Consider the following 27,403-nt stretch of genomic DNA (forward strand, 5'->3'; position numbering starts at 1 on the left):
ACCGACAAAAGTAGTTCTTATGGTGGCGATGGGATAGGAAAGGACTAGGAGTGGGCAGGAATCGGCGGTCGCCTTAACTAAGGTACAGCCGCAGCATCTGCCTGGTGTGAAAATTAGAAACCACGGGATAAATCTTCAGGGCTGCCGACAGTGGGATTCGAACCCACTATCTCCGGAATGCAAGCTCACAGCTGCGCGGCCCTAACCGTGTGAGCATCTCGCTCGATGTGGGACTTGGAGAGACCTAGGAAGTTCAAATAGGAAAGCTGAAAGTGAGGATCCATGGCAGCAATGTTAGGCCCAGTGGGCGCTCACACGCTCCCAAGTTGAGAGCCCCGGAACGTTCCCGCTTTTAGTCGTCTCTTACCACACGCAGTGGTTACCGTGTATGTGCTAGAGGAAATAATGCAAAACTGTTCTTGCCATCCGGAAGACACAGTACAGTTCATATAGGCCGGGAGTGTCCGAGGACAAGTTCGGCTCGCCAGATGCAGGTTTTTTGTTATCTAACGCCTGTAGGCGACCAGCGCTTCGTGATGAGGATGAAATGATGATGACGACACATATACCCAGTCCCCATGACAGCGGAATTAACCAATTATGGTTAAAATTTACGACCCTGCCGGGAATCGAACCTGGGATCTCTATGACCAAAGGCCAGCACGCTAACCATTTCTGATTCCATATCTATAGGGCTGATGCTGGAGTATTGCGTGAGGTGTTTACCTTGTTCTCCAAGGTATACCACAAAATATTTCATGTCTTAAAGGTCGTATTGCTTCCTAAAACCTGTTGCTCTATTGCTCTGTATTTTAGTTGACCCGGTTTTACATGTAACAAGTAGAATTTGCACTGGATTAGGTAACAGGTGTTACGCAGTCCAGTAGTCGTCAGACAAAATATCTTCCATCCAACTTATTTCTCGTTTAATTTCCCGAGTCACTTTACTTTTTATTAGCTTTTCCAAGTATCTTATTTTCTTTCCAGAATATTCCTTAGGAAAGGCGGTGAATACGTGCTAGGCTCAATTCGCTCCCAGACTCGCATAAGCCTGGGATTCATTTAGTCTACAACGGAGAAGATTACATGAGTAATTTCTAGCGTACAGGCAGCCGTAAATGGAGAAGACCGTTGAAGCCTATTTAATACGAAGAAGGTATAATGGAATCCCTCATCACGAAATTTTGGTGGATGACATTGTTGTGATTTTACTCCTTTCGTTTCACACTAAGCAGATCCGATTATTAATTTCCTTCCTAAATATACCGCAAACTAGACCTAGGCTGAGTTGCTCAGACAGTACGAGCTCAAGTTGACGGGTTCGATCCCGGATCAGGCAAATTCGCCAGCCTCGTGTCGGTAGATTTTTTGGCACGTAAAAACTCCTGTAACACAAAATCGGTGACTCCAGAAACCTTGAAAGTAGTTACTGTGACGTTAAACTATTATTATTTATAAATTTCAGGTATAAAGAATGGTAAATCTATGCGTAACATTGAATTTTCTTGTGTGTAACATTATCTATAATATTATAAAAGGAAGTGTTTGTCTGTCTGTCTATCTGTGTGTCTGTGCGCGATGCCCAGCAAAATCTACAACACGTAGAGATCTGAAATTTTGAACATAGGTAGATGGAAAGGGGTCCGAATGCACCTCGAAGCCGGAATTTTCATTTTCGCTTTCGTTGGTGAGTTATGAACGAAAAACCATCGGAAAACGTGCATTGGGATATGACAATCCAACGTGCTGTCACCAAGATTAAATGCATAGAGTCGCTGCCGCTAGGCAACGTACATAAGATAGGTAGAGAACACAATATTCAAGGAGCCATTTTACGTCCAGGACGTAGGAAGCTGTTTTTGGTCTTATATGGTTTGAGGGCATATGACGGTGTTGACGATGATTCGTCCGTCGGATCGAGACGTTAAGTCTTGAGCTATTCGAGAGAAGTGGCATATGTGCCGGCGCCGGGTTTCATCCTCTTCATTCTTGCTATCATATATCGTGTAATTCATTTCTTTCAACAAGCAACTTTTAGAAGAATTACCCGATGTTCTACACAGTTACAGGTCTATCGACTACACGGCAGAGCTTCGAAAGACTTGGAGTCACCTGGAGAGCCCTCGAACATCTTAGAGCGGACGATTGTGGCACCAATTATCCTTCTTAAGAATAAGAATCCTGCCCTCTGCAATGAACACGACTCTGAAACTGATGACTAATATTATTGAAGCCATTCTCATGATTGGGCATGCCGCGAGCGAAGTAATATTCATTCCTCGGATTCGAATAATTTCTTCGGATATACAGTTTAAGTTTAGATCTCTGCAGTGTTCAAAATAAAATTTATCTATGTAATAATACAGCAAGCATAATCTTCTTCTTCTTACTATATATAAAAATGGATGTATGCATGTATGTGTGTGTAAATGACACATCTCCTCCTAAACCACTGGAGCAATTTCATCCAAACTTGGTACACTTATGACTTACTATCTGGAGACGAGAACTGTGGGGGTAAGCCATCCGTAGCTCCCTTAGGGGTTGGGGGTCAGGGGGGGGGGGCAACGTATAAAAATAATAGAAAAAAATGCCGAATACACAGTTTTCAGGGTCGCTGAGATGAACAGTGACACTCCCCATTTTTCAAATGCCAAAGTTCAGCTCCCTTTCGCATGGGGTGGGGGGAGGGGGCGAGGGGGAGTGATATATAAAATTAAACGAAAATAATATCGAATACATAGTTTTCGGGGTCGCCGAGGTGAATTGTACACTCCGGATTTTTAGTATCAGGAGACAAAACAACGTGGGGGTAAGACAGCCTAGGAACCCTTAGGGGCAGAGGGGGGGGGGCGAGGGGGCTGATATAAAAATCATCGAAAATAGTGCCGAATCCATACTTTTCGGGGTCGCTGAGATGAATAGTAACATTCTGGATGTTTAAAGTCTAACTTCAGCCCCCTTTGACATAGGGGGTGAGAAAGGGTGAAAAAATAGATTGTCAGAAATGACCGAGATAATGGACGTGTGTATGTTCCAGTATGACTTTCAAGTATGACTTACTACCTGGAAAACGTACTGTGGGAGTAAGACGGCTCTAGAACGACTAGGGAAGCGAGTAAAATATTATCCACACTAATAAATGGAAGTCTGTTTGGCGCGAACTATATATATATAAATTAAGGCATAAAAATGAAAACAGACGTAAATTAGTGAGACCGTTCTAGGTATCTTAGAAATTTGAAACTTGGTACCAGACAACCTGATGACTTGGATCCCTAGAAAAATCTAAAATTCTCATAATTCTCTGAGGGGTACATGCTGGGAGTTTCAAACCTGCATAAGAACACAGCCGGTGATATTTATCCAGAACCTACAGGTTTTATGGGCTTAAAAGTTTCCTTAAAGTCCTGATTTTTAACCCACTCCCCCATATCCAGATCGCAGCACAATCTCCCAGACAAGTTAGAAAATTGAAATTTTGCAAAATTATAGCTTTTATCATGTAACCGACGGAAAATTTACGAGAAGTTCAGAAATTTCATTTTTTACCCCCGAGAAATATCGAAATATGGAGGCAATTTTAATGACGGTGCAGTCCTTCCTTTCGATGTATTTCGTGGCTAAACGGTAAGTCGTATCACAAAGCGGATGGCACAATCTCCGTTCAGTTTGGAGTGATCTACAACTTCGGTCCTATGACCTTTTGTCGTATCTCTATCCCTTATACGGGCCGATGAACTTCGATGTTAGGCCCCTTAAAACAACAAGCATCCCTTATACATCAAATCTTTCGCTATTTCTGGATTTACCTAAATTTTGCACTTTGTACACGTACAATTGATGGTTTGATTCACTTATAGGAAAGATGGGATCATCAAATTCTACACGAATATTGGCCCACCCAGTAGCCATATGTGAGCCAAATTGTATGTTTGAAGCTGTCGCATAAGTATCTGAAAAGTAATGCACTGTGTGAAAATCTTACACAAATTTCACCCTATTCAACGTTTCTAAAACATAATGAATTGTGGTACGCAAGTGCACCTGTCGTTATCATCACAACTCCACAACTCGCACTTTACATTGGAAACATCGTCTGCGGACCTCCCTATACTTTTTCTCGGATAAAGCCAATTTACATGCAATTTAAAAATTATTATTAACTTCATGTACAGTAATTTACTTCGATATCCGTATACAATCTGGAATACCGTAGCGAAGCACGGGTACAATTGCTAGTAAGTTATATTCGTATCATTATCTAAGCATGTAACATCAACAGGCGCAGTTGCGTTCCTGTTCCAACAGCAATGGGCTCGACATACCAGTACAGGGAATATATTGATAGTGGCGGTGGTGGTGATTACATTTCTAAGAGGAAATGGACCTTACCATACCGTATAGTAGGGATGTTATTTGCATGGTGAATTTAAACACTCCTACAGTATAATGTAATTAACGTTCATTTTCCTTTGCATATTAGCATAGGAAAATGAACACAACGAAAGTTATTCTGATGGAGTGTATATAAATGTGTGGCTGCCAGGCTTGACCGGTCTTAAGGAGTATAATGCATGGGAAGAGCATTGGGACATACGATATTTTAAAAGAAAGTCATCGATATCCACAACCGTTTAAGCACAAAGTCTTCACTAGGAAACCTAATTATTTATTAGCATCGTAGTTACGTCAGTTCGGTTTTTTATTCAAGTATTTGTAGTGGTTTGATTTTATTGTATCGCATATATTTTCCCTGTCAAAATAGCATTCTGGTGTAGTATTACCCATAATATAATTTATCTTTGACGATATGTATTGGTTTCTCCCTGTATCCACTTTTGTGCTTTAGGAGGAAGAACTGCAAGATATATATAAATCGGAGACTTTTGCCATAAAATTGAGGTAGAAACCTTGAAATGAAACAGAGAATAATCCAAATAAATAGTGCACTAGAAACTTACATAAATTTATTCAGCAAAGATCTCATTCCAGTCTCTTAAACAAGTCTTAATTAATTTCACGGCAAAGCTACCTATCGTACTCAGGGTAAGCAGGTGGAATGCTATAATGTTAACCCCGAGACTTCCAAGGAGGTATTGATATATTTTTCGGACCTGAACTATTGACATGTTTTAAGCAAATGACATGGTATGAAAACAGTTCCTAGCACCGAAATATACCACTGATATGAGAATTTTTTATTACTGACCTAAAATCCAAATCAAATTTACATGTTTAAAATTCCAGGACACGTTATGGAAATTTATGCTGATTTTCATATATTCCCGTAACTCAGTACATTGAACAAGTCATTATATTGATACTGAATGTCTGCCAGTTACTGAGATGGTTGTGGTGATTATTATTTTAATAGGAAGTATATCTGGGTTACGATCCTCTATTAACACAAATCTGAGGAAGAAGTGTAAGTTTGAAGATAACGGCAAGGGACGTTAACAAGAAGCGTGAAATTGAAAGACACCCGAAGCTTCGCAAACCTAATACCATCGAGACCAGAAGAGTACTAAAGGTCGAATAGGAAAGATAAAAGTGAGGAGACTGTTACAAGTAAATGTAAGCAAAGCCAGGCTCAGCTATGTCCCCGTGCTCACCTACACACGCTCCGAATTTGAAAGTCCCAGGTCCTCAGCCCATTTCATCGCCTCTTACGACAGGCAGGGATATGATATCCCACCTACAGGGGTATTTCGGGATGGCGATGATGGTTATCCTTGTTTACCGCAGGTCACCTACGGGAGTCAATTCAAAAGACCTGTACCTGGCGAGCCGAACTTGTCCTCGGATACTCCCAGCACTAAAAGCCACACGCCATTTCATTCTACCTCCTACGAGAGGTAGGGATACGATTGATGTATTCTACAGCCCCTATACACATCATATCCTATCTCTGATATAACATTAGTCATGGAATTCTGACTGCAATACTCGCTCCGTTTTTTTATTTATTCTGGGACATTCTACGGTAATTTTGAACTGTATTAATTCAGTTCATTTTGTTTCGTTTATATTTATTGCGATGATGTGATGTTTCTGGTCCCTTTAGAAATGAATTATCTCGTGTACGTTTCAAACTATTCAGAGGCCTGCACAGTAAATTAGTTCATACATTTTTACTACTTTATGGGTTATTGGGAATTATATTTTGTTTATTACATGAATGGTAAATATAAAATTGTATATGATGTGCCAAATCTCCCAATTAGTGAACGTGATGATCAATTTTAGCACAAATACAAGCGTCGTAATTCCTCTTTTAGATTGCATGGGTGCATCTGAAACCCTTTCTTTTGGAATTTCTTCGCTATTTCTTTAGCTATCATCAAACCTGCATTAACGAGTAATAGATGTGGATAACCTGTATAGCCTTCATCAGAAAATAAAGACCTGGCAGTTTGTGTGGTTGTGTTAGAGAACGATACTGTTGTCTTTTCTTTAAAATTGGGCCGATGACCTTCGACGTTAGGCCCCTTAAAACAACAAGCAACAGCAGCAGCAGCTCTTTAAAACTGTGTACACCGGGTGGATCAGCTGCACCTATCTTTTCTTGAACATGTAACCAGATAGGAATTAAATGTATATTACGCAACATATTACAGCAATTTTATTTACACTTAACGCGATATAGGTTTCCACAATAATAATAATGGCGTATGGCTTTTAGTGCCGGGAGTGTCCGAGGACAAGTTCGGCTCGCCAGATGCAGGTCTTTCGATTTGACTCCCGTAGGCGACCTGCGAGTCGTGATGAGGATGAAATGATGATGAAGACGACACGTACACCCAGCCCCCGTGCCACGGAAATTAACCAATTATGGTTAAAATTCCCGACCCTGCCGGGAATCGAAACCGGGACCCCTGTGACCAAAGGCCAGCACGCTAACCATTTAGCCATGGAGCCGGTCGTTTCCACAATGAAGAAACGTTACAAGAGGGAGTAAGTGAGGCCCACCTCAAAAACACTGTAATATATTATGGAGAGAGGAATCAAATTATCTAACCATTTTTACGAAATATTTCTGTACTGTACAAACTACATTCAGCTCTGACGCTATCACCAGAGAATTGCGTTCCTGATAGATCCAAGAGGCCATTTCCTTGTGATAAGGAAGAGCGTTCGCAGTATCATAGAATATGCGATAGGTTAGGACTAATTGCAGACATGTCAGTTCGCCGCCGTTTTGTACATTCTAATCACATCGAAGTTGATAGATACATGTTCTACACGTTATTTTATGGTGTATGGCACGCAAATGCTGTACAGAAGGTGCGAAAGCTCTCGCCATGTAATTATTAGACTACTGTACGAGCTTTCAATAAAAACCATAAGGCAGTAGCACATCAGTAGCGAGATCTTTCGCTCTCCTCGTCATTATTGAATCCTTAGGCGTCGATCATCAACTGATATCCTCGGCAGCATGTAGTTGTATATTCTTATGGTCTCCGTGGGTTACGGGCTCTCCTGCCACTTGTTGACATAGATCGGCGTGTTATAAAAGGAAATATATATTACTTGAAATGAAATCCATGAAGTGGGCCAAGATAAATGTATTAACTTAAAATGAAACTAGTGAAGATTATGAAAGATTGAAGCATCAACAAACAGAAGAAAGTTTACAACATAAACGAGATGAAAGTAACATGAGATATGAACTAAATCTAGGATTTCCTGATAATAAACCTCTCACTTCTTAACTTATTTGAACGTGAATTGCCATTGTTAGAAAAGAAAGAATGAAAACACTGAAATTTATTATATCGGATTTGAAGTTACACCGTTGGTTGAGTCACTTGACCTAACGTTATCTACCGATTATAATACCATGTAGGATACCAACAGCATCGAATGGACCCTTAATCGCACTAAAACAGCCCGTAGATGTACTTAAGTCGATCATTACTTGATTAAAAGAATGGATTTAGTAAGCTAACTTGCTCATTTGTACGGCGTGGTGCTCCAAAGTTCAATAGCAATTAGGCCTACTAAACTCAGTCAAATAAAATTATCGCACCATGTTATGTCGCAACCAGACATCATGAAAAATATATTACGCTAAAACTATCTAGAATAGGCATTTAACTTAAATGTTCCGCTGAACACAGCCTAATTGTCTACAACTGACACTTAAGTTAGTAAACAACTAACTTTCAGGTTATGTTTGAAATAAAATCTCAAATGGGGAAACCAATAAGCACTTCAGTTTGTTTAATCATTGCTATCTCCAAGAAGAGTAAGTACTATAGGCGAACCTTTTCTTGAGCCCTGAGATCCCTAGTGCTGAATCGGTAGACCTCGGTTATCTTCGACATCCATGTTGGCAACCTTTGAAACATAAACTATGAATCGCTTATTCATCACTGTGCGTCATCTGGCGTACACTTTACGAACTAGTACCTTTGTTGTTTACACAGCAAAGCCAAACTATATAATCCATGCTAGTAACAAGATTCGCATCGAGAAATGTAATATAATGTTAAATAATGTATGTGTGACATAGTTGTTGACGTAAGATAATAAATGTTTAGACAATTCATATCGATCGATCATATCATCGATTCAATTCAGATTTCATATCCATCCAGTTGGCAGTATAACCGGAACCGGCAGCGGACCCTCCTTACTCTTCACCCCGCAAAAATCGGGTTCAAGAAAAGGTTCGCGTATAATAAGTTGATTCATTCCAACCGTTTAGGAACGGTGACGATAAAAGAGAAGAATTAAATAACGCAACAATCTATGAATGGAATCAGAAGATATAAGTGAATTAAGTAATTATGATCACTATCAATAGCAAAATAACATAGAAGTGGCTTTAATAATCATTACCATCCGCATGGTAAAATAAAATATAACTGAATTTAACAATCACTACTATAACTATGGTAAATGAAATATAACTGTTAGAGTAGACCAAAGTAATGATCTCTTCGTTCACATGGATGATAAATATCAGCTTTTCACAATTTCTCAAATAAAATAGCATTATAAAATAAACGTCTTCGTGTTAGTAAACCCTAAAATAATTCAATAAAAAAATTATATGAGCCATCACGTATAGTTTTCTAATTTGAATAATCAACAGCAACGCTTAACAGCCTACCCGCACTCGGATAACGCATGGTGAACAACAGCACTAAAATTAACGAAATTCAACCGTCATGCTAATAAAAAAAACCTGGAAAACGAAATTAATCCTAACCTCTAATTACAAAAAGGAAAACTCTTAAGTTATGGAACTATACACCGTCAGCTGGGCCTTCAGGTGAAACTATTAAATCGACCTAGATAATGCAGTACTGAATCTCGAAAGCATAGTCGACTCTACAAAGCGTACTGCCATGACGTATCATGATCACCACTGACACATTCACTGTCAGTCCATTCTAGATAGACACCAATTATTAAAACCATGTAATTTACGTACGACAAAAACCGTTCTAGTCCTATCGTGGATCCTAATAACATAAGTGAAATCACTTAATTATCCCTTACATCTAAATATCACATCATAAATAAATATACATGGAAGTAGAATTATGGACGAAGACGGTGTATGGCAAGTTTGTTAAACGATCCGAATCTCTGTCCAAGTTGGGGAAAATGGTGCTGCAGTTTGTTGTGACGGGCTGAGAGTCTCAGACAGTTGAGGTGCTGGCCTTCTGACACCAACTTGGCAGTTCGATCCTAGCTCGGTTCGGTGGTACTTGAACATGCTCAACTACATTATCGATCGTTCTCGTACAAACAATTTAGAAACAATCTTTGTATCCTCACCACCTCTAAAATTTAGTGTATCAGCCGTCTGATTTCATTCCCGAGGGCTTCAAGTGTACGCGGATTGTCTTGCACATTTTCTGCTTCAAATTTCCTCACAAATAAAAATCACAGACACTTAAATCGGGGGAATGAAGGGGCCAAAGTCCGCGACTAATCATTCGCTCTTGAGCGCCTGTTCTAATGCATACATTGACTGATCAGCTCTACGGACAGCGGTGTTGTCCTGCTGGATGCAGTCAACATTTCATATAATGGCTGCAGTATTTTTAATAAACAACATGTGTCTCGCGATTTCCTATATAACTTGATTATGTATTGTCTCGAAGGCATTGCAGCTCCACGAAAATGACGTAGAAATTGGCGAACGGCTCTATCGTACGATATCTTCTTCAGGAGAAATGTCTCAACTAGAAATGGCGATTGTCCAATACTATACGTCACCATACTGATGGCTAACACAAATAACGTCCAGCAAGTGTAGGAATGCAGCACTAATAATGTTCGCTCAACAATAACTACACTAAAAAGTTGCATTCATTTCTTCCTCTTACAACCATGCTTGCTATTAACAGCCTGTACGCACACTTTATCTCCACCACTCGAGAACAAAGCAAGCATTTACGCAGTCGACGAGCACAGCTTAGTGGACCTCGAACCAGCCCTCAGCCCTAACTAGGCTGTGAATCGAACCCGGGGCCTCTCGCTAAGAAGCAGATTTACTGTCCCTATACCTCGGAGCTAGCCTAACAATAATAATAATAATAATAATAATAATAATAATAATAATAATAATAATAATAATAATAATAATAATAATAATAATAATAATAATAGTAATCATACTTACCATCAGCCATCAACAACTCTAGGTCCTTACAGAAGTCATAGTGATTGCCGCATCCAAACACTCTGAGATGCCAACTACCTGCGACAGCAAATGATCCTGAAACGTTAATATCAGGAGATGAGTGACTAAGAAACCATGCCGCTCATCCTGACGCTCTTACGAGAGTAACTTTACGGAATAATCTCAAAAGCAAAACAAAAACAACAAAAACTCTGCTACAGGCAATCTAAATAGGTTTCAGAAAACAACTGTCATCAAGCAGACGTATGTTTAGGTAGTTGGAAGAAGGAGTATGGCCGAAGACAGGGTATGATAAGTTTGTTAAACGACCCGAATCTCTGTCCAAGTTGGGGAAAATGGTGCTGCAGTTCATTGTGACGGGCTGGGGGTCTCGGACAGTTGAGGTGCTGGCCTTCTGACCCCAATTTGGTAGGTTCATTCGTGGGTCAGTTCGGTGGTACTTGAAGGTGCTCAAATATGTCAGTCTCGTGTCGATAGATTTACTGACATGTAAAAGAACTACTGTGGGACTAAATTCCGGCATCACGGCGTCTCCGAAAACTGTAAAAGTAGTTAGTGGGACGTAAAGCTAATGACATTATCGCAGTTCATTGTGTAGGAATTTATTCTTAGATAAACAAACAACACGCAAGTAGGATCATTTTTCAAACAGTTCAGCCACTGCAGGATAATGATATCATTACCTTCTCACCAAATGCTGATAACATAGCATTTTATTACACTCACAAGCATTTACAGGGCACTATTTGTGGTCAACAGCTCATGTCCCTACGTGGACTTGATTATCACGAGGTAGCTTATTGTTGTTTTACCCTCCCTAATACAACAGAGTCTGCATAACCGTGGGGACTCTTTGTTGGCCCACTAAGTAACTGTATGTGGTGGGAGTCTTATGACAGTTCATTGCGAGTGTAACTGTGAAAGGGAGAGAACGTTTTCTTGTTCTAAGGAAAACGACTTTTGTGAATCGGTGTCAAAACCGGTTGCCAGGGTCTGTGTGACCCTGATGTACAGCATCCATGACATTTGCTCTGTAACAATAACAATACTGTTTGCTTAGAAAGTGCGAGTGAACTCTTGTGTATATTGCAAAATCGCATCAACAAGTACTGTACAATTTCTGATCGGTGGTTGGAAACATTAGAAAGCGACGAAGAAATCGGACATCGTGATGACCACATTTTCCCCTCGGTTCTCAAAGTCTATCTTGATGGCAAGCTGTACTGACATTTTGTAAACTTTCTATAAAATAATTTGTCCAGATTTCGTTTCCATGACCTTTTAATACATTTTCAGTACTGATTTCCTCAGAAAAAATAAATTTAATGAACAGTAAGTAGTCAGAGAGCACTTCTTAATTTTGAGGATGTTTCAGAAAAATAATTGAATAGTAATTACAAAATGTTATAATAATCAAACTAGAGTGATAATTTAAATGTGATGTAATAAAACAGAAAACTTAGACATAGACAACGTACGATCTCTCAGGCACTGGTGTACTGTAGTAAGGAGAGTGAGTGAGGTGTATCAAGGAAGAGTTAACTTCATTAATTTAAACACTTCATCAGTGGTCATGACTTATTGTGCCTCATTGTAATTACATATTCGATGCTGAATTCTACATGGATTTAGCCTAACGTAAATTTGTACAAATTATAGTAGTTTAAGAAATTAAGACGATGATTTCTGTAATTAGGAAATGTTAGATCAGGGTTATAATAATCAAACACGTGACTGCTATTTGTACCGTATTAGGAACAACGGTCTGAAAAAGTGCAATTTGAAAATGATAACAAAATATCAGGTCTTCATAAGTTTGGAATATTTTTTCTCAATGATATTTGAAAGGAAAGCGAGGACTACTCTGTACAGACACGAATAGTTTTGAAGGATGGAAGGTAAAGGCTTCCATTACGCGTAATCTCGGCACTGAGTGGAATAGAGTGATTAGCTCCATTCCTGACCGTCCTTGTCACCAGGAATGTGCTCGTTGTTGGTGTAGGATGAGTTTCTCCCTTCGATTTCCTGAAGAAGAATTAAACCTTCGTCTTTCCGGGTGATCTGATGACGCCTGTATTGCCTCGGCTAGGGAGCCTCACAGCAACATTAAACAAGGCTAAAAGTTACATATTAAATACGACCTGGACGACGTACAAGTGTGGGGTCTCATGATCGGTGCGAGAGGGACAGTCCCGAAGAAGACGATGGAGCTGATAAAGACCTTCAACATCACTTCCAAGGAGTTGTCGACTGGAGACTGAAAGTGCTCAGGGGTTCACTTTTGATACTCAGATACCACACGAACTCGCCAGACTGAGACTTAAATTTACCTTTTTTTTTTTTTTTTAGTGTATTCATTATCCTAGGCAGCCTCGAAGTGCAGTAAGATTTTAAAAATAAGGCAAGAAGTAACTGGTATCTGTCATGTTTTGTGTGATTATTATTGTCCTATTCTAACATTTATGTTACAGATATCGTCGTCTAAACGTTCCTATTTTAGAGTTGTCCGTCTCGTAAGCTATTAGTACTTTTGCGAAGGTGAACGTGGGTTTAATCCATGTGCATTTCAACTAGGAATAATTCCTTTCAATAATACAGGTAAAGTTGGATCAGCCTGTATAACCTACTACATACACAGGTGTTTAAAGATGTTAATATCAGCAGACCTGTGTTTCTCCGGTTCAATATCCTCCTGAAGTAGACGAACTGATTGCAGTAGACTATCTTCTGTTTATTTAATGATTATCAGCCAGAATACTTAAAATGTCAGTCATTGATTATAAGTCTGGATGGAAAGTATTGAGAAACTTATGGTAGCAAAAAGTTGACTTGCTCCTGGATTCGCAATTTACCTCCTTCAGAAAGCTCGTCTTGACACATGCAGGAAGCAGAACTCTCGCGGTACGACTAATACCGCAATACCTGAAATGTAACTTAAATGCGGCTATATCCTAGCTCGAGGAAAGATTTTATCGTCATATTAAGTCCCTTAAACATCTTGTACTCTGATGGTACAGGCTGTAAATTGTGCAGTGGATCCCTTTGACGGCGGCATCAAGAAACTTCAGTACCGTACTTAGGTTGTTACTGTGTTTAGATTACAGGGGTCTTTAAAGTGAGTACTCCTAAAATATTTGTTCCATAAGTTCGACATTATTACTTCTACAGTATTATGAATTGCAATGGCATTGAATTCACGGACTACTGAGGAATTAACACGTTGAGAAATTACTCGACTGTTGCTGATTTAGCCAGAGTACTACAATTACAATTATAGGGGCGAAAGATCCACATGGGTCGACGCCCCGAACAAATAGCATTTAAAAAACAATTACAATTAAGTGAATTAGTTGAACAATTAGCCTAAATTATATTATTATCCCAAAGTTCTAGATAAATATGACATAACTAACTGTTGTTCCAGTGTATACATATTATTGTGATAATCATTTTCAAAACGTGTTATATTCATTCCCTCCCGCTCCCGCCCCTAACTGCGAGTCGTTCAAAACAGTCCTTTCATTCGTTCACGAGCTGGGAGTGAGAAGGTGGAAGCGAGCCAGGGAAGTCAGCCCGGTCTTTGGCTCCAGGATTTTTCTTTCGTTTATCAGTTTTCCGAACTCCATGGGAGGTGACCCTTGACTCCTTATCATATTTGAACGAACGAGATAGCGCGAGATAGTTTACGTTTCCCACAGCAGATGGCAACAGAATGTCCAGTTCGGTCGCGGCACTCTACTCTTGGAATAGACCGAATGACCGACTAATACATGCTTTACTGGAAACATCGGCAACTAATTAAATGATACAGTTTTATATACAATAACGAAGAAGCGTATGAGAAAATATATAATAGTAATGTATGACATATAATAGGCCCTATTACTTTGCTTATTATTTCGCCTAAGTCCCATTTTCTTCTCTCTTAAAACGGTGTCTTCCAAGACTGAATACAAAACGTACGTTCGTTATATTAACACTCCATACACGTTAATAAGTACAGTAATTATGTTAAAATATTCTCTGAAATAATATGCTATATACTATGGCATGGGTTATTCATTTTTAAAGTTTTAAAGTTTTATTTTATATTTTCCTTAATTTCTATTAAAAACTACATCATTTTATCCACTGAACCGTAATACCGAATGATATTGGCAATTGACATTATAATTTGTTTCATAACCATGATAACATTTAAGAAATAGGTGAGGAATTGTGCGAGTATTTCTTGATTATTTCAGACAGAATTAATCTACGCTTTCTATATAAAGGTAATGTATTCAGTGCCCTTGATAGTGAATGTTGTTCGTGCATAGTTTTGGAAAGTTAACCTCAAGTTGGTGTCTTAATTTGCCCTTACCCTACTGGATCTACAGTACATCCTTCAAAGATTAAAAGTGCATACGGAAAGTGAACTGGCAATTAATGCTCAATAACATGTTGCTGTATTTTATTTTATTGTTTCATTTGGTAGTACGCTGCCAAGGCCATGGCACCAAAAAAATATATCCCATGCACATGCCAGGCCAGGACCACTACACTGACTGAATGCGAGTGAGAAGAGGATAGAATGCGACTTGGACATGCATCTTACCCCAGTCATCTGTTCAGACTCAAAGTCATAGACTCCCCAAATTGTCCCTCTGACCCCAATCAAGAAGCAGACCTCAACCATACAATTTTAGGATGCACTAGATACAAACCACAAGTGACCAATTTATATCAAACGCTTATAGAACTGAAAGTTCCACTTCCCACTTCCGTTTCGTCGTTGTTCAGCAGCTATGACATCCGTATATATCAAGCAATAGCCAAATTTTTAAGTGAATCCAATTTAACATTGTGATACGTTTGTTCTGTAGTCTGTAGTTAAAATGTTCTCATCCAACCAAAGTTCCTGTACCGTGGCTTTCCATCACCAATTAGTCACAATGCCATTAACGGTCCCATGTTGTAAAGATGTTGCTCTTTGACTTTCCTGTTTTCTAAATGTACAGAGCTGGCAGCATGGTCTTACGGACCAAATGCCAAAATGCTAAATTAAAAAAATAAAAAAAAAGAGAAGAGGATAGACTAGGTAGCCTATAAAAAGCGGCATCTCTATGTCCCATGATTATCTGAAGCATGCTATTGGCTAAAAGTAATAAGCGAGAGTCGATTGATATGAGCTAGCTCTTCTTGGAGCCGCAATTCATGAGACAGTTCGGTCGTTTGTTCGTTCGTTCATTCATAAAAGAGTCGACTCGTATTTGAAAGACCAGCTCTCGAGGAGAGAGTTAGCTGGGTGTCGTTCAAAAGTCAGTTCATTTATGAACGACGCATCACTAGCTTGGACTGACTACTGTACTTAGCTCCTTGATCGCCACACGCACTGCTGTATCCTACAGAACCACGTGATAAATGCCGGAGTTGCTATTAGTAGGAACGTCTCCCGATTGCCATTGGCGGATTTTGCGTTTCAAAATGGAATTTGTATTATTTATGAAGATAGTTTTCGATTATCACTTTTCTTGCATCATCACGTGCGTGTTGGGACTGTGATGCATACGCGATACACTTTGTAACGCTTTGTTTTGTGTTTTCTTCGAAGTGTTGACGTGCGTGTAATGTGTTCCCTTGAAATCCTGAGTGGAAATTATCATTTGAAAAAGTACAAGTTATTTGAGGTATGAATCCTTACATGTTGTTTTATATTTAAGATGATGTTTAAGAACTCCTGTTGTTCCTAAAAAAATCATCTTTGGTATTTTTTCTGTTACCATACGTTTTACTTAGCCTTTTTCACGATAGTTAACATGACAGGTATATAGGCCTAGTAGAAATAGACAACTTAAAATGCAGTGGATGCAATGCTATATTATTCCTGATAGGTCATCATCCTTTAGAGGGTATTGAAATTAGCAGTAAAAATATAAACAGATTACAGTTCACTTGATTATTTTTTGTTTATTTCTTTTCATGTTTCATGCACGAAAAGTGCATTATACAGCGACAATGAGGAAGTTAGGCAGCAAGGAATCTTGTTTCATTACTTCTGCTGTCAGACCCAATATCTGCAGACAGTGGCTACAGATTGTGAGGAACCAAAGGCTCCAGAAGCTTTCTTCGAAGAGGCTGAAGAACAGGGCTGTATGTTCCAGACATTTTCGTCACTCCAATACAGGAACGCTATTGAGTGTGCTGTACAAAGATGCTGCCTCGGAGAGAAGTAATAATAATAATAATAATAATTGTTATTACGAGGGTTGGGGCAAAAGTCATGGCAACTATTTTTCTTGAAGATACCAGTCCGGTTGGAAAATATTACATATACCAACGAAAGAACAAGGTGTTAACTACATGTGTGGACAGTGTATAGCACTGAAATTATTACGGTAGTATACAGAGCAATATGGTCTTCCCGGTGCAAAAGAATGACAACACAGTACACATAAAGTTGACATGACAAACCTGGGCCTAAAGACCCTCAAAGTAGTCCCCTGCTATTGACACCACACGCTGCCAACGACGTGGGAGGCGCTGAATACCATCTGCCTCAGCATTTGCCGCACCATGTGTGAATCGGGTCACCTGTTGGCGCACAGCATTAGCAGTGCCCTCTCGTGTTGCAAACCGCCTACCACGTAGTGGTTCCTTAATATTTCGAATGAGATCAAAGTCACAGGGAGAAATGTCGGGAGAGTACGGTGGGTGCTCCAATTCTTCCCATCCCCAACGTCGCAGTAGCTGCAGACAGTGGCTACAGATTGTGAGGAACCAAAGGCTCCAGAAGCTTTCTTCGAAGAGGCTGAAGAACAGGGCTGTATGTTCCAGAAATTTTCGTCACTCCAATACAGGACCGCTATTGAGTGTGCTGTACTAAGATGCTGCCTCGGAGAGAAGTAATAGTTATTATTATTATGTGGTTTTGCATTGTCGGGCAGGATTATTGCACTGTCCACAAGATCCGGACGTTTCTCCCGAACGCCACGTCGTACCTGTCACACCAGGAAGTCCCTGTAGTACTGTGCGGTCACTGTTCTGCATGTGGAACAAAGTGGCAAACAATGACACCCCTGAAGTCATACGCGACGATCACCAACAATGTGACTGGGGAAGGATTCTGACGGACCTTCTGCTTCCTTGCTGATCCAGCATGTTGCCACTCCGCGGACTGACGTTTCAGTTCTGGTTCGTATGCCCTGGCCCAAAATTCATCGATGGCGATTATTCGTGACAAGAATTGATCGCCGTCCTGTTGCCAGCGTGCAAGTGGTTGGAGCATATTGCATAGCGCATCCACCTTTGAACTTCCGTCAGTGCATGCGGTACCCACAGCGATGCGATTTTGCAGAGTTGCAGCTCATTACGCAATATCCTGTGGACGGTGCGTTTCTCAATGCCACTTGCCCTCTCTAACTCCAGTAGCGTCCATCGTCTATCCAGGAGCTGCTCGGTGATGGCACGTGCCACGTCGGTCCGTACACTGACAGGTCGTCCCGAACTTTGCTCATCACTGGTTGACACACGTCCTTGCTGAAACTTTCCTACCCACCGTGCTGCTGTACGTTATGGTAGGGCATTATTCCCAAGGGTTTCCACTAATTAATTCACGGTGACATTTCATCGCATTTCTCCCTCAGAGAACGGCTATTTTGATGTAAGCGCGCTGGTCAACACGGGTTACTTCCATCTCGCACGACACTCACCAACTGACTGATTTCACAGCACCCGCTGCGCTACTACCAGCTATCACAGAGCCATCTGTTGTTCTGCATACACACTATGCCTGCAGAACTTCCACACGACACATATACGTTTGTGATCCGTTCACATCCCTACAAGAAAAAAATAGTTGCCATGAATTTTGCACCAATCCTCGTATTGTTATTATTATTATTATTATTATTATTATTATTATTAATGTTCCTGGGTATCTGTGGAACGCAGAGGCGATGAAAGAAGGTGCGAACTTGAATGGGTCTAACTACAATATCAAAATTAATTTAAAACTTAAACTGAAGGTTATATTTTCAGAACTTCAAACTTAACAATTTTTATGACAATATTACAGGTACAAGTAGCAATCATTAAACAAGGTTGGGAAAAATCCAAGATTGAAAACCTTAACACTTTGGGCTTTAAGCCCCTAGTTTTTGAATATTACAAATGGAAGAAGAAGAACTTGGTTGAGGGCAGAAATCTCCTAATTCACTGAGCACTTGCTCCCCAAAGTACAATTTCTTGCCTTCTAGAGGCACTCTTCACAATTACAAACCTTGAGAAAGAGCCAACCGTCTCTCCGTTTTCTTTCAGCCTCCTCGAGGCAACATCAAAAATCGGTCACTCTCTGGCCTTCCATGGCCCAACTTACAATTTGAAACAGGGGTATCTCGTACCCAACCTATAGGGTCTATGTGGAAACGAACAGGTTAATTAAATGGCCCGACACACACAACCTCAATGGAGGCTTACACTGCGCTCCAGTATATTGAGAACTTAAAATCCCAAGGGGCTCTAGGCCGACGAAACAGGGGCTATTTCCAAACTAGACTCGTATAGAATTGACTTTAATACATTCCAGGCAGAAAACCGTTACAAAACGTAGTCACCTCAAACCAAGATGAAGGGGTGCTCGAGAGGGTACATCACTCCCTATCCCCGATTTACAGTTAAAGATTTATGAAATTTTTACATCAGCCGGAAGAAAGTTACATTTAAAAAAAAGGTTGTTACATACTAAAGAGTCGGACCTTTCCCTCGAGTTAAACTGCGGAGGTAGCTAGACAGAATAAAGTTATGTGGCCATTCCCTTGTAAATGTTCTGTTGACCGATGAAAGAGGCCGCCCGCCTCTTGCTTTGACGCACACACTCAGTAAGATGGCGATCAATTGGCCAAGAAACGAGAAAATCCGCATTTTATAAACCCTCAGGAAGGTTCGATATCATTCAAGACTAAACTAGCCACACCCTCTCAATTTTTATTGGATGAATTTCAAAGTTAGAATCGAACAAGAAGCCTGTGATAGGTTGAAAATTAAATACAGAAATTAGGGATTGGCTAGATTCAAAACTGGCGGAAAGAAAAAGTAAATATTGCCAACCCAAAATTAAATGAACATCAGTCAGTTACAAAAACCTAGAAATACGAAACTTCTTTAAATTATAACTTCTTACAACTCGCACCAGGGTGCATGATCATAGTTTTTAGTGGTGTCCTCTGTGGAAAAATGTCCAAACTTCTTGATGAATGTCAAACAAAAGAAGGGTAAATTCACTCAGTTTAGGCAACTGCACAATAACAAAATTCCTCAATATTTTAGTGGTGGCATCTTCTGATTAAAGTTCCAAGTTGGTGTAGTTTCAGATTCACTGTTTTACCAACAGAGGAGTTCATTTAGGTGCTAGTTTTGAATGCGCGGAGTTGAGGTGTACCTCCCGGTACAATTAATAATGCTCACGGTATTGCGACCTATCAAATTTTCCCGTGATTCATTTCAAATTACTCCCCAGACATAACTGTGATTAAGTCCTGAATGGTAGATGAGGGGTAACCAGTAGCGTAACTAGGATATACCAATGGGGGGAGAGTTGGTAACAAAATAATGATTATGAAAGTGCTTTTGCGTGTGTGGTGCACGTATGGACGAGTATCAGAAGGATACTCATACGAGTAAATTATGCTGATATTCAGATTGCAGTACTTAAAAAAATCTTACATTAAAATACAGAACAAGAAACATATGATCAAAGTGAATTGTTTTACAGCGAAAGGTATGTTCAGATTACAATTAAAATTCAACTTCCTCTGCTTGTTAGCAAATAGATTCAATAAATCTCTAGATTTTACAATTTTGTCTCTTTGAATATTCAAAAGACTTTCACTTGTTTATTGTCAGTTTCTGTTAATTTTCTTTTATATAAATCCCATGCGGTGTTTCTAACGCCCAGTAACCCCTCCTTGGCTACTCCCCTGGCGGGGGGTGGGGGCCGGGGAGGAACTTCAGTACTCATACTGAAAGTTACTCTAATACCTTGCTCAGAGTTCTCTAATAGACCCAAAGGTAAGTTGTTATAAGAGTTTCAAAAAAGTGATTGGAATTCTGAGCTCACTCGTAGAGTGAGGTCCAGTGTTCAGGAAGACAAAGGTGGGAACAAGTCTCCCTCAGTATCCCACCATATGGGGCCTAAAGCTTATGGGAATTTTGAAGTTTGCCAGTAAGTTGAAACTTGTACATCTCTTATGCACAAAGTGTAGCTGAAATTCCTAGCATTTTTAATATACCATTTTAATTTTTGCCCATGTTCCCCTTAGGATATATGGATTTTTTTTTGAGTCTGTGAATATCACGTTTATGATAGCAGTAAGATTTTCTTCATTGGTTTGAACCAAACATGAGCAGAGTGAAAACAATCCTGTAATACATTTCAATACAATTAATATTGTCGTATTCAAGTGCTTAAAGAATTTAGGTGGACAATGCGCTCATTGTAATCTTTTCTGTTTTTGTACCTTAAGAATCATAAATGCTTATGAATGAATGATGACGTAATGAGATTTGAAAATGAATGCCATGCATTCAACACGTTTTAATTTTTTAACTTTTTAGATGTTTCTCGATATCAGTTTCGTCACCGCTGGGTCTGCAGTTGCTACTCCCACTACCTCCACTGCTACTGTTACAACCACCGCTGGTGCACAATATAGAAAAACATGGCCTAGGGGAAATAAATGAAAATGGCCAGATGTTTGTAGACTTGTGTGCAAAAAATAATCTCACTATTGGTGGATCTGTTTTTCCACGCAAAGATATTTTAGAAGATAACATGGGAGATAGTGGGTTCGAACCCCACTGTCGGCAGCACTGAAGATGATTTTCCGCGGTTTCCCATTTTCACACCAGGCAAATGCTGGTGCTGTACCTTAATTAAGACCACGGCCAGTTCCTTCCCACTCCTAGGCCTGCCCTACCCCATAGTCGCCATAAATGTTATCTGTTTCAGTGCGACTTAAAGCCAATTTGATATGTGTATGTTTAAGCGCTACATTACATAATAGCTGAGTTGACTTCTATGTTGGCTTCTCACCAAGGCGGTCGCGATACAAATACCGGGCCATGCAAATGTAATTCTTGAAATGAAAAGTCACTTTCCTATGGTTCGGATTCCATGTAAAAACACAGATGCTGTCGCCATGATCACGATATCAAAAATCATGTAAAACTAGTCGCTTGTTTTTTGTTAGGGCGGCAATATTCTGATGTATTACTCGAAAAAAAAAATAATTGTGTTAAGCTATTGAGCACATGTTTGAATTATCGTTTTGACTATTTTGCATGGTGACATACTGTATGTGGTGTAGAATTTCAACATCTCTTATTTATATGAAGGGGCTGCCTGGCCGACGTGGTAAAGGCGTGCTCGTTTCGCCCGGAAGGACGTGGGTTCGAATCCCCATCAGGAAGTCGTAAAATTAAAGAAACGAGATTTCCACTTCCTGAGGTGCATTTGGCTCTGAGGTTCACTCAGCCTACACCAAAAATGAGTACCAGGTTAATTCCTGGGAGCAAAGGCGGTCGGACGTAGAGCTAACCACTCTACCGCATCACGTGCCGAGCTTAACAATGGTGGAAGCCTTTACCTTCCACTCCTCCAAGGGCCTTCATGGCCTCTACGAAGGTGACTTTGCTTTGCTCTTCTTTGCTTATTTATATGAAGTGTTTCGGGCATCACTGTTAACTGCTTCGTGCTTGTTTATTGCGCTTAGAACAAGAGTATAGCCACATTGAAACATCGGATCCCGTAGATCTTCTAATTTAAGAAACATAGGGTAAGGCAACCATTTGAATTGGTAACTCATGTGTTGTCGACTAGAGGAGGAACAAGGAACTGGTTGAGAGGGTCCAATCTGTTGTCCCCCTGGCTTAGCTAAGAGCACGGACTAGATTACCAACGTCCAGCTATGAATAAGCCACTAATTTCGACTTATGTCTATGTTATAATGGTTTTGGGAAGCTAAATAGAGGCCTACTTCAATTTACAACCGATATTATGTGATTTCAGAAATATTAATAATTTTATTATTTCAAAGTAAGAAGAAAGGACTTAAATTGCCATTGAACTTAGTGTTTCATATCCTTTATTAGGTACGCAATACAAGCGCAGAAGGCTCTAACATCAACGTTACGTAACTACACACATCCCTCAGGAAAACCGGTGGATTACAAATGAGATAGGAATTATTAAAGAAATGTACCATTGGAATTGTATTTCATCTAGTTTCGGCGTGACCCATGAACTCTGGGGAAATTACAGATGACAACGCTGTGTCCGACCATTTTTGACCTTTCAATTTAGGAACGATATTGGATATTCTGTAATGCTTGATTAGGTCACCGTCGGACGATTCTCTTTCCTAGGTGTGTAAATCAAAATCTCTCAATTAAGTTACATGATTCATCTCTATGCATGAAGTTTGTAACTGCAGATGTTGGAAAACCAGAACGGTATACGAATTAGATTTTTCTGTAGGAAATAGGTTTTATTGTTAATTCCAGTAATATGTTGTCTTCTAAAATCAAATGCCATCATCTCAGCAATTTAAGGTCGAACGAAGTGGTTGCAGTATGGAGCCAAGTTCTGCATTCGGAAGACGCATGGGTTCGAACCCTACCGTCGGCTGTCATGAGAATGATTTCTGTGGTTTCCCATTTTCACTTTGAGGTAAATTCTGGGACAGTTCCTATTCATAGATCACATCCAATTCCATCCACCTCCTTACTCATTTTTATTTCCTATAATTCATTAAAAATTGGCCACCGAAGTTAGCGCTTGATCTTGATTGGTGTCAGGAAGTGCATCCGGCCGTTAAACATGCAATATAAATTCATCTCACGTCATTCCCAATCCCTTATCAAGAATGGGACTAAGGGCTAGCCATGCGGTACACTTCGGCAATTTAAGATTTCTGCTGGCGTTGAAGGAGATGGACTTGGAAGACCCAAGTGATAAAGTACAGAATTTCTAAGAATTCTGCAGAGAATAAATAGCTGGAGGTTACATGGTTCAGTATCCAATTACTGCAACGTGATGGTTGTGATGTGCCACCCAGCTATAAAGCTGTGGTGACCTGTCAAAACACAATGCTATTTCTCTATTTTCTAGCTCTGGACTTTTCCTTCGAATGCTCCTTCTGGTTGCAGTGAATAACCCATTTTTACTGGTTGTGATAAGGAATGTTTTAAGGGAAACGTCGGCTTCGTTACCTGTCCTAAATACTTTTGAATTGATCGTGTGAAACGGAAATAAGTATTTCAAATATCAAAATTCGTAATGAAGTGCAGGGTATTTCAAATACACCATGTTTCAAACTGTACAACTGTGTATTGAAGTAGTTAAAAGCACTCATTACTTCCTGAAGAATACAGTAAATTTCTATTGGATCGCTACTTTCTCGACATTTAAAAGAGGTGTTCTACTCAGTTTATAACAATGGTTCACTCCTCGCTTGATCATCTGGACGTCGTCAAACTCTTTTTCAATTTTGCAGGCTCTTCAAGAATCTATGATGGAGACTCGAGTAGCTCAGAGGAGTAGATCATTGCCCGCGTATTTGAAGCCTTTAGAAACACATACACTCACTGCCTGATGGGATCTAATCTGGCGAGAAGTAGGAAGTTTCTTTAATTAAAACTAAGAACAAAATACAGACCTTCCAAACCAGCATGATCATCTACATCCTTGAGTCTTACTCTTGTTCTTAAAAATATGGATTAATTAATATAATATCCTTCTTGACGTATTCTATTATCAATCTAAGTTTGGCCAGTGAAACTTGGAATACGCTGTTTGTATATGTGCTTCTCAAAGAAAACCTTTCCTTACAAACATATTAGTTCATCTTAGAATGGTGTTTAAAGAATTTTACAAATGATTATTTGAAAACAAATCATATATTTTTCGTTTATAACTCTGTTACTGTACACCTTATTCACATTCACTTGCCTCGTTCCTGCCATTAAATACTTCATAATTTTAGCAGGATGTGTCACTTTCTATGTCCACACACTTCATCCCTTATAATATTATTTTCACGTCAAAATGTATCCTATGTCACAAATGTAACCATAAAATATTTGTAAACAGTTTGCCCTCGGATTTGTGACGACGCAATAAACTTAACATGTAGGCAAGACTTGAATGTGTGTGAATTTAAATAATGCAAGCCTTAAGCATTTCGATCCCCCTGTGGGTGTGGGCGGTAGAATATCACACACGGTATCCCCTGCCTGTCGTAAGAGGCAACTAAAGGGGGACACAGGGACTTTTAAATTGGGAGCATGGGTTAGTGTCCACGGGGCCCATAGTTGAGTCTTAGCATTGCTTCCACTTACTTGTGCCAGTTTCCTCACATTCATCTATCCTATCCGATCTTCCTTGGTCAATTCTTGTTCTTTTGTGACCCCGACGGTATTAGAGCACTCGAGGCCTAGCGAGAATTTTATTTTCACGCCCTTCATGGCCCGTGCCTTCCTCTGGCCGATACGTTCATTTTTCGAAGTGTCACATCCCTTTCATATTTCCCCTCTGATTAGTGTTATATAGAGGACGGTTCCTAGTTGTACTTCCTCATAAAACAATAATCACCACTACCACCTTAACCATTTCGACGTCTGTTGAAAGTTACGCATCAATTACGCTTCCTTAAATGATTTATTTAGAGAAATTAGCTAATAGCTTCATCTTCTTGATAGAATGGATTCCATGTGAAGTATGAAGCAAGACAACATTGGATAGGATCAGTAAATGTATAGTTATTCAAAAAATATAAAAAGATAAATGCATGGCATTGTATATTCCACGCATTTAATGTTTTATCATACTTAATTTCATTTATTATCATAATGTAATTTACCTCTCATGTAGACAGAAATCCTGTGGATACCCACAGCTACCATTGCACGATCAAACCTTTTTCACATTGCTGCCGTCTGTTTCATAACATTAAATGCCATACAGCCAGGGTGCACTATAATGAAAATTAAATATTTCAGCACCAGAATTAAAATGTCACACTATTTACTTCATTGTATGGCATGTATACCCTTAATTTACAATAACATGAAACGAAATTTATGGAACGCACTGTTGTTGTTTGAGTCATCAGTCCATAGACTGGTTTGATGCAGCATTCAACGCCACCCTGTCCTGTGCTAACATTTTCCTTCCTACGTAACGGCTGCATCCTACATCTGCTCTAATATGCTTGTCATATTCATACCTAGGTCTACCCCTAGCGTTATTACCGCCTACTCTCACTTTAAAAACAAACCGCATGAGTCCCGGGGGTCTTAAGATGTGTCCTACCATTCTCTCTTTCTCATCAAATTTAGCCAAATCACTCTCCTCCCAACAATTCGATTCAGTATCTCTTCATTCGTGATTCGATGTATCCATCTGTCCTTCAGCATTCTTCTGTAACACCACATTTCAAAAGCTTCTATCTTCTTTATTTCTGAGCTAGTTATCGTCCATGTTTCATTTCCATACAATGCCACGCTCCAGAAGAAAGTCTTCACAAACTTCTAATTCCTATAACAATGTTCGAAGTGAGGAAATTTATTTTCTTAAGAAAGGCCTTCATTGCTTTGCTAGTCTGCATGTTGTGTCCTCTTTACTTCTGCCATCGTTAGTTATTTTACTACACAAGTGACTATATTCGTTTTCTTCTTTTAAGACTTCATCTCCTATTCTAATATTTCTTGCAACACCTGACTTCGTTCGACTTCACTCCACAACAATAATTTTTTGGACTTATTTATTTTCAACTTGTACTCCTTACACAAGAATCTGTCCATACCATTCAGTAGTTTCTCGAGATATGCAGTCTCAGATAAAATAACAGTATCATTGGCAAATCTCAGGGATTCAATTTCCTCTGCTTGGATTGTGATTCCCTAATACCAGTACAAATGGTCAGTTGTTGTACATTATAAATCTTCCAGCTAACTCATTCCTGGTTGCCAGCGTTTCGCCCCCGTGTGCTAGGATGGAAGATTTATAATGTCCAATAACGGACCATTTATATTGGTATTATAAATTTACTCATTCGGAACAAATATTTCAGATTCCCTATGGGAATCAACATCTGTGTCATTGTGATTCCCTTACAAAAAGTCCTCTTTGATTTCATTTACTGCCTGCTCTATATAAACAGTAAAAAGCAGGGGGCACAAATTGCAACCTTGCCTCACTCCTTTCTGGATTATTGCTTCTATCTGATCCCGATCCCGATCCCGATCACCTTCAAAATCTCAAATAGCTTCGTCTAGTCAACATTATCAAATGCCTTTTCAAGATTTACGAACGCCAAATATGAAGGCTTCACCTTCTTAATTCGAGCCTCTAAGATCAGACGTAAAGTCAGGATTGTTTCATGTGTTCCTACATTACTTCTGAAGCCAAATCGATCTTCTCCCAACTCAGTTTCAGCTTAGCTTTCCATTCATCTGTAAATAATACGTGTTAGAATTTTGCAGGCGTGAGATACTAAACTAATGGCGTGGTAGTTTTCACACTTGTTAGCACCGGCTTTCTTGGGAATAGGTATCACAACAACTGCCAAATATCAGATAGCATTTATCCTATGTAATACATCTTACACACTAAATGGAATAACCTGGCCACGCTGGTTTCTCTAAAGGCAGTCAGTAATACAGAGGGAATGTCACCAATTCAGGTGTCTTGTTCACATT

General features: G+C 39.6%; 1 protein-coding gene across 3 annotated transcripts in view; it reads right to left on the minus strand.

Moving 5' to 3' along the window:
* LOC137501271 (cholecystokinin receptor type A-like) overlaps positions 1–27,403 on the minus strand; it is a 208,487-nt gene that overhangs the window by 111,691 nt on the left and 69,393 nt on the right. For 2 of the 3 annotated variants that reach the window (XM_068228205.1, XM_068228202.1), the window contains exon 2: positions 10,646–10,741. The exons of the other annotated variant lie outside the window; for it this stretch is intronic. In XM_068228205.1, coding sequence (XP_068084306.1) covers positions 10,646–10,655 — 10 coding nt within the window. In that variant the 5' untranslated portion in view covers positions 10,656–10,741. The remainder of the gene's footprint in view (positions 1–10,645; positions 10,742–27,403) is intronic. 3 annotated transcript variants of the gene reach the window in all.

This window comes from Anabrus simplex, chromosome 1 (genome assembly GCF_040414725.1).
Source record: "Anabrus simplex isolate iqAnaSimp1 chromosome 1, ASM4041472v1, whole genome shotgun sequence".
NCBI lineage: Eukaryota > Metazoa > Arthropoda > Insecta > Orthoptera > Tettigoniidae > Anabrus > Anabrus simplex.